The sequence below is a fragment of the Ciona robusta genome, chromosome 2 (assembly GCF_009617815.1).
Source record: "Ciona robusta chromosome 2, ASM961781v2".
NCBI classification, from domain to species: Eukaryota; Metazoa; Chordata; class Ascidiacea; order Phlebobranchia; family Cionidae; genus Ciona; species Ciona robusta.
Window position 1 is genome coordinate 8,896,878 of NC_143236.1, and position 9,133 is coordinate 8,906,010.

At 41.3% G+C, this 9,133-nt stretch overlaps 1 protein-coding gene across 1 annotated transcript; it reads left to right on the plus strand.

Moving 5' to 3' along the window:
- Positions 1-5,755: 5,755 nt before the first annotated feature.
- Positions 5,756-8,985, plus strand: LOC149740940 (octanoyl-[acyl-carrier-protein]:protein N-octanoyltransferase LIPT2, mitochondrial-like). Its single transcript, XM_089873097.1, has 6 exons — positions 5,756-5,966; positions 6,165-6,264; positions 6,744-6,827; positions 7,080-7,206; positions 7,515-7,585; positions 8,173-8,985. The coding sequence occupies exons 1-6, from the start codon at positions 5,919-5,921 to the stop codon at positions 8,466-8,468; spliced, it is 726 nt and encodes a 241-aa protein (XP_089729223.1). The 5' UTR covers positions 5,756-5,918; the 3' UTR covers positions 8,469-8,985.
- Positions 8,986-9,133: the final 148 nt, after the last annotated feature.

Consider the following 9,133-nt stretch of genomic DNA (forward strand, 5'->3'; position numbering starts at 1 on the left):
TTTTATCTAAAATTCTCTGTGTTGTAAGATCAAGAAGTCTTAAAACGTAGCTTCTATTCTATCAAGTGTAAAGTTGAAGAAGTGTCGGACGGTGCACAACATTTGGCGGTTGTATTAAAACAGTCAACCATTAAGTCCCTTATAAACTATAGTATGGTGGAATAAGATGGCATAGCGTAGGCAAGAAAAAAAAAATTTTTTATGTTTGTTTATCACCAAATGGGAGGAGGAAAGAGAATAAAATCATGTTCTATCTTACCCCACCCTACTATAAATAAAAAGAGAGAGAGAGATATTTTAACTGGTAACAGATGCCTTCAAAATTCAAATAATAATGAATAAAAGATTGTAATAAAGGATATTTTATATACATATTAGTGTAGTAAGTCATCTGAAACATACCTGAATCCTTATTACGCACACATATCTGTACAAAGTATAATACAACTGCACAGGCGTACATAGGTTTTAAAATCTTCAACAGCAGATTACTCATGAAATTTCGCAATTTTGTGCTACAGTAAGGTGGCGCTGCAGAGCACTTATGCTTGGCCTGTTATCAAGTGTATCACTTCACGCAACAGATAGAAATTGAACTATTGGCCCTATTAAAAACTAAGAATGCTATAGGAAAAATGCAAATGGTGAAATGTAAACGTGCGGCGGTGATTCGAACATCGAATTCAGGTCGGGTGAGATGCAAACGTGCGGCGGTGATTTCCAATATCGAATTTAGGTCGGGTGAAATGCGAACGTGCGGCGGTGATTCGAACATCGAATTCAGGTCGGGTGAGATGCGAACGTGCGGCGGTGGTGATTCGAACAACGAATTCAGGTCGGGTGAGATGCGAACGTGCGGCGGTGATTCGAACATCGAATTCAGGTCGGGTGAAATGCGAACGTGCGGCGGTGATTCGAACATCGAATTCAGGTCGGGTGAGATGCGAACGTGCGACGATGATTCGAACATCGAATTCAGGTCGGGTGAGATGCGAACGTGCGGCGGTGATTCGAACATCGAATTCATGTCGGGTGAAATGCGAACGTGCGGCGGTGACTTCGAACATCGAATTCAGGTCGGGTGAGATGCGAACGTGCGGCGGTGATTCGAACATCGAATTCAGGTCGGGTGAGATGCGAACGTGCGACGATGATTCGAACATCGAATTCAGGTCGGGTGAGATGCGAACGTGCGGCGGTGATTCGAACATCGAATTCAGGTCGGGTGAGATGCGAACGTGCGACGATGATTCGAACATCGAATTCAGGTCGGGTGAGATGCGAACGTGCGGCGGTGATTTCGAACATCGAATTCAGGTCGGGTGAGATGCGAACGTGCGGCGGTGATTCGAACATCGAATTCAGGTCGGGTGAAATGCGAACGTGCGGCGGTGAATTCGAACATCGAATTCAGGTCGGGTGAGATGCGAACGTGCGGCGGTGATTCGAACATCGAATTCAGGTCGGGTGAGATGCGAACGTGCGGCGGTGATTCGAACATCGAATTCAGGTCGGGTGAAATGCGAACGTGCGGCGGTGATTTCGAACATCGAATTCAGGTCGGGTGAGATGCGAACTTGCGGCGGTGATTCGAATATCGAATTCATGTCGGGTGAAATGCGAACGTGCGGCGGTGATTTCGGACATCGAATTCAGGTCGGGTGAAATGCGAACGTGCGGCGGTGATTCGAACATCGAATTCAGGTCGGGTGAGATGCGAACGTGCGGCGGTGATTTCCAACATCGAATTCAGGTCGGGTGAGATGCGAACATGCGGCGGTGATTCGAACATCGAATTCAGGTCGGGTGAGATGCAAACGTGCGGCGGTGATTTCCAACATCGAACTCAGGTCGGGTAAAACGCGAACGTGCGGCGGTGATTCGAACATCGAAGTAAGTTAGGAACACGAGTCCGGGGTATACATTTCATAAACACACAAATTTACCGCAACTTCCATCTGTTGCGCGAAGATATACGCTCGATAACAGGCTAAGCATAAGTGCTCTGCAGCGCCACCCTACTGTAGCACAAAATTGCGAAATTTCATGAGTAATCTGCTGTTGGAGATTTTAAAAACTATGTCTGCCTGTGCAGTTGTATTATACTTTGTACAGATATGTGTGCGTAATAAGGATTCAGGTATGTTTCAGATGACTTACTACACTAATATGTATATAAAATATCCTTTATTACGATCAGAATAAAAATATGTTGTAATAGTTTTGGCATAATCACAGTTCAACAGAGTAAAAAGAATTGTTTAAATACACAGTAAAAAAAATTGTTTAGAAACACAGTAGAAAAAAATGTTTAGATACACAGTAGAATTTTTTTTAAATACACAGTAGAAAGAATTGTTTAAATACACAATGGAAAGAAGAACTATCGTACTCCACCGCCCCACTCTACTATATAAACTTAATTTTCCTGCATGGCCGTGTCCAATTCTTCTTGGAATTCAGCCAATCATTATTTTCTTCCATCACAATCTTTATTTGGTTGCATTCTATATGAATTTCTCTGAAAAAAATTAAATACTACTATTTCAAACCCCTTTATTATATGATAACAAGAATACAAGTGAATGTAAACTGAGTACATGTCCACAAACAAAAGACACACTAAAAGTGTAAATCAAAGTACTATCGAAAAAGCTTTTTTCCTAATTCATTACCAAAACATAGTTTAACCTTTAAAGCATACTATGTATATGCATGTATTATTGCTTTCTTAAACCATGGGTCTGGAACGAGGAACCTATGTGAATCCAGATATAGGATAAATTCAATCTTGGCATGATTGTTACAACTTTTTTCGTGACTTTCCATAACATAACAATCCATTTGTAACAACAATCAACTAAAATAATCCAATCGTAACAAGCATGCTAGGAAATGCCAGGTGACAATTATTTTGATTGCTTGTACTTGTTTACCAAGATATATTTGCAAAATGTAATCTTAGCCAAAAAGTTTCCAAACCCATGGCTCACAGCCTCACAGTATACTTATTTCCCCAAAAATCTAAACACTTACTGGTGCAGCAAAAGTTTCAAATTTTCTTTATATTGAATCAATTTCTTGCATGCTGCTGGGCCATATCCGGACGGGCATTTAAATGGTATCCCACCGGGCAAACCATTCATTTTCAATCAAAACTCATAGATTTTCGAATATGACATTCTTGCTGTTTGCCCAACAGCTTCTGCTGTAAAGATTAAATTTTAAGTATTAGAAACTGCAATACAAAATCTTGACAGCAATATAACAGTTTAAATAATTACTCATAATATTTTTCATTGTAGATTTTTCGAACCTCTGTTTTAAGTTTTCCTAGCACTTCGTGCTTATTCTCTTTTTCTTGTGGAATAGACACATTAAGTCACATAAAGCGGAGAGCTAAATTTGGTATTAATATTTTATTATATAGCTATTATAGGTTTTTTTTAAATGAAAGGTATCAATTGAGCAGGAGTACTGGTTTTTCGAATAAACGTTTTTCGAATAAAAAGATGTTTAAACGTGAACACACCGGATATTGGTTCATGTGGGACAGACAGGGGGAATAGTCACGGAGGGGAAGTAGCGGGGGGGGGGGAATGGCCGGGGAAATAGTCATGAGGGGAAGTAGCCGGGGGGAATAGTCACCGAGGGAAAGTAGCCGGGGGGAATAGTCATGGGGGGAAGTAGCCGGTGGAAATAGTCTTGGAGGGGAAGTAGCCGGGGGAATAGTCATGGCGGGAAGTAGCCGGGGGAATAGTCATGGGGGAAGTAGCCGGGCGTAATGGCCATGGGGTAAGTAGCCGTGAGGAATAGTCATGGGGGAAGTAGCCGGGGGGAATAGTCATGGGGGGAAGTAGCCGGGGGAATAGTCATGGGTGGAACCATGGAAGTAGCCGGGGGGAATAGTCACCGAGGGGAAGTAGCCGGGGGAATGGTCATGGGGAGAAATAGCCGGGGGGAAATAGTCACAGAGGGAAAGTAGCCGGGGGAATGGTCATAGGGGAAAGTAGCCGGGTGAAATAGTCATGGGGGGAAGTAGCTGGGGGTAACGGCCATGGGGTAAGTAGCTGGGGGGAATAGTCATGGGGGAAGTAGCCGGGGGGAATAGTCATGGGTGGAACCATGGAAGTAGCCGGGGGGAAATAGTCACCGAGGGGAAGTAGCCGGGGGAATGGTCATGGGGAGAAATAGCCGGGGGAACGGTCATGGGGGGAAGTAGCCGGGTGAAATAGTCATGAGGGGAAGTAGCCGGGGGGAATGGTCATGGGGAGAAATAGCTGGGGGAACGGTCATGGGGGGAAGTAGCCGGGTGAAATAGTCATGGGGGGAAGTAGCCAGGGGTAACGGCCATGGGGTAAGTAGCTGGGGGGAATAGTCATGGGTGGAACCGTGGAAGTAGCCGGGGGGAAATAGTCACAGAGGGGGAATAGTCACCGAGGGGAAGTAGCCGGGGGGAATGATCATGAGGGGAAGTAGCCGGGGGGAATGGTGATGGGGGGAAGTAGCCGGGGGGGAATGGTGATGGGGGAAGTAGCCGGGGGAATGGTGATGGGGGGAAGTAGCCGGGCGAAATAGTCATGGGGAAAATAGCCGGGTGAATAGTTACGGAGGGGAAGTAGTCGGGGGAAATAGTGATGGGGGGAAGTAGCCGGGGTAACGGCTATGGGGTAAGTAGCCGGGGGGAACGGCCATGAGGGGAAGTAGCCAGGGTGGATAGTCATGGAAGGAAAAAAGCCGGGGGAATAGTCACGAAGGGGAAGTAGCCGGGTGAAAAGTCACGGAGGGGAAGTAGCCGGGTGGAAAGTCACGGAGGGGAAGTAGCCGGGGGAATAGTCATGGCGGGAAGTAGCCGGGGAAATTGTCACAGGGGAAAGTAGCAAGGGGGAATAGTCACGAAGGGAAAGTAGCCGGGGGAATGGTCATGAGGGGGAAGTAGCCGAGGGAATGGTCATTGGGGAAAGTAGCGGGGGGAATAGTCACGGAGGGGAAGTAGCCGGGGGGAATGGTCATGGGGGGAAGTAGCCGGGGGGATGGTCATGGGGGAAGTAGCCAGGGGGAATTGTCACGGAGGGAAAGTAGCTGGGGTGAATAGTTAGTTAGTTATGGAGGGGAAGTAACCGGGGTGAATAGTTACGCAGGGGAAGTAGCGGGGTGAATAGTCACGGAGGGGAAGTAGCCGGTACCTAAACACAAATATAAAAAAGGTAACGCTCAACCTGTTTTTAAGCAATTACAGACTGAATTATGAATGTGTCAATTGCTATTAAGATTGACTGGGGAATGTTTAAATATACAGCAGGGCTACTTTTGGCACAAATTTACGTTCTTTAGTACAATCTGCATCTTTTGGATGGAATAAAAAGCCTAAAAGGTGCACTGAATGAACCAAATCTGGTAATTGGTACTCTATTAATAACTTAAAACAAAGCAAGAATATGTTGCCAAACTAATGCTTTTTACCTTTTTCAATTCTACAATTCACTGCAAATACCTACAGACACGGTAACCCTAATTAACTGTTTTGCCAATGTCATAATTTAAATGCCTCACGTTTTCGCTTTATATTCAACATCACGCACTTAACCATATATAGCGTTAATCGCGTACCGCTATGGTATGAAAGTATTATTTTGCGCCCATTCATGCGCTAATATTTGTCGAACCTTCTCTCATGTCTAAGGCTAATCACGAGTCGAATCGGGTGTGGATTTAATCACTTAATAAAGTGGGATTTTGTACGAACAGCTGTTTTCGACTATAATACCTACAAAAGGACACCCCGCTGATACCACAGCATTCTTTTTTGAAAACTCCGTTTAAAAAAATATCGGAAACACTCTTTAATTAGCTTCGATCATATAATTTGACAAAATATCCTTTATTAGTTGAAAGTTTTTGTTAATTTTTCTATCATTATGGCCCAATTTCGATGTTTTTACCTCGGCAAGATACGATATGCTAATGTAAGTTGATTCATTTTGTTATATTGCATAACCATGTTATATCGTTGCCTCTAGTTGGGGTAATGTGCCAACTCTAGCTTAAATCCCAGGTCCCATAGCATGCCTTTCATAATAGAATGTGCATATACAATGTTTCTGGGACTAACTATCTTATTAAAATACAACAATGTAAAAATCAACCACCTTGTACCATTACAGGCGTTAAAACTCCAACAAAATCTCACCCAGTGGCAACTCAAGTCACCCAATGCGAATCCTATATTGCTCATGTTACAACATGACCCTGTATACACAGTGGGTGAGATCTTTGTATTGTTTATCATGAATTCTGGGGTTAAGTGCTTGCTGTTGTAACTGAAGGGTACCGGGTTCGAGGCTGGGTACTGGTAGATGTATAGGTCCTTGAGCAAGACACTTAACATTATTTGCTACAACCCAGTAGTCACTTATGGGTTGTAGCACACTGGGTGTCGGGATAATGAGCCAACTCTGGCCTAAATCTCAGGTTCCATGGCTTACCTCACTGTAGGACCTCACCCATATAGAATGGAATGTGCATATACAATATTGGGGTAATGGACCAACTCTGGCCTAAATCTGAGATCCCATGGCATGCTTCACTGTAGGACCTCACCCATATAGAATAAAATGTGCATATACAATGTCGGGATAATGGGCCAACTTTGGCCTCAATTTGGGACCCCACTTATTTGGAATAGACTTAATAGACATAGAAGTTAGTCAAGGTTTATTTAATTAATTAATTAATTACCAAAGGTTTGAGGTCGAATGAATATAACGAGAACGATGAATCTCGATTGTCGGCGCTCGGAGCAGATTTTGTTCAGACAAACAGAGGAGGTAAGTTCATAGATATCATATTATCATGTTATTTCTACCAGGTGTATTGTAAACTTATCTTTAGCGGCTTACTGGTGTAAAAACATTCTTTTTATTTTGAGTTTATTGGAACACGCTTCCTGGTAGTTGCAAAACACTTTAAACCCAGATTGCAAAATTTAACTGGCTGATCATAGAAATATAGTCTTCATATTAAATGATATGCTTGTTGCCTAATATTAATAACAAGACCCATCATCTTATACATTACAGGTTTAATAACCTTTCATGGTCCTGGGCAGTTGGTTGTTTATCCAATATTTAAACTGGCGGATTTCAAACTTGGGATTCGGAAATATGTTTGCCAGCTTGAAGCTACAGTTATTGCTTTGTGTGAAAGGTGGGATGTGTTGAATACAACTTAACTTATGTAAACACATGTGAAAAGCTGTGCAACTAATACAAGGTTATTGTTTTGTTGACACTTGTAAAACTAGCTGTCAAAATACTGAAGTGTTGGTCAAATACAAGTTAACTTATATAAACACCTGTGGAAAGTGGTGCAACCAATTCAAGGTAATAGTTTTGTTGACACTTTGTAAAACTAGCTGTCAAATACTGTATCTGTTGCAAACTTATGAAGGTTTGTTTATATTAAATTTTAATTATCGAATGAAATGAAATTTAAATTATTTTTATTGAATCCAGGTATGAATTAGAAGCAGTGAGGTCTCCGCACACTGGGGTTTGGATCGGCAACGATAAAGTTTGTGCCATGGGTGGGTGGGGTTAACTGTGTGGGTGATTGTTTTTATAGGCGTTATTCAAAAGTGTCGTAAAGGCGTACAGTTGTTATATTATGGGTGTTCTGTTTCATACACCTAGTACTTGTTTACGAGTTACCACGTATGTAACTTATTTATCCTCACATGGTGGGGCAACGACAGTCGTTATAACACAGGTGTTCTGTTCTATACACCTATTGCCCGCTTACAAGTTACCACGTATGTAACTTTGTGGCTTACTGTTTTATGCATAGTTGTTAATTTGGAAAACCCATTAGTGACCACTAGGTTGGAGCAATTGCTGTTAAGTGTCTTGCCCAGGGACACATACGCCCACAATGGTAGCAGCATTTGATAGTAAATATTTAAATATCATACATCATTATCCCTTAGTTATTCTTAATACAGCAAATTGTAGTTTCATTAGGAAAATAGAGTGTCTCTAAAATGCACCCAAACAGTTCTTAGACACTAGCTGTTGCCTCTTCTTGCTTACCTTTTTGTTAAACAATAAGATAATGCCTACAATGTTATCAGCATTAGGATAATGCCCCAACTTATTGTTTTTGTACTTTCCACAGGTATCAACGCTCGTCGAGGCGTGACGTCACATGGTCTTGCTTTAAACTGCAACACTGACCTCGAGTGGTTTAACCGAATTGTTCCGTGCGGGATTCACGGGAAAGGGGTAACGTCATTATCACATGAGTTATCACGCGACATCACAGTCGAACATGTCCTCCCACATTTTCTCGAACATTTCAGCGATGTTTTTAAATCCAAACGTTTACGCTTCAGCGATTTAACCGATAAAACAACATTGTCTGATCTATGTGATGTCATAACAGAGGAAAAATTTAAAAACTTAAATTTTTAATTTTATACAAAATATTTCTCTTTCAAACATTTCAACCATTGCCTTTCATCACAATGCCGTTTATGATGTCATAATACTCTATTATTATTCTTGTATGTTTGATTAGGATTTCAATTCTTTATAGAATTTACTTTCATTGTGTATGAACATTCATCTAGAAAGTTTATTGTTATGTAACAATACCTGCCATAACTAAGTCAGTTTATTTTGTTTTGTTCTTTTTTTTAGAGAAATTGGCAAAGAAATTGATGTATAAATTGTTTTTTTTGTATAAAAATGTTAATTTAATGACACTTAGTCTGGCAGGCCATGCGCCATACAACAAGACTTAATCTTGTGTTTGTAAAATAACTAATATTTTTATAAGAAGCGACAATTTATATGTTACAACATGCCTGTGAAGAGCAGAATATAATCTTACTCTGTCAACAGTTGTTATTTATGTTAAAGTTATTATTGCATTTATTTATTTATGATATTATAGTGCAGTTTATAATAAAATATCGCCCAAAACCAATTTGGTAATAATATTTTTCCATTTATAAAATTGTTACAATTACTCTTTATTGTGTAACAATTGGACACTATGACGTCACAATCGAAGCTATTCTAGAATGGTAAGTTAATAATAGCGACAACCGATGTATCGCGTTAACTTCTCCGCC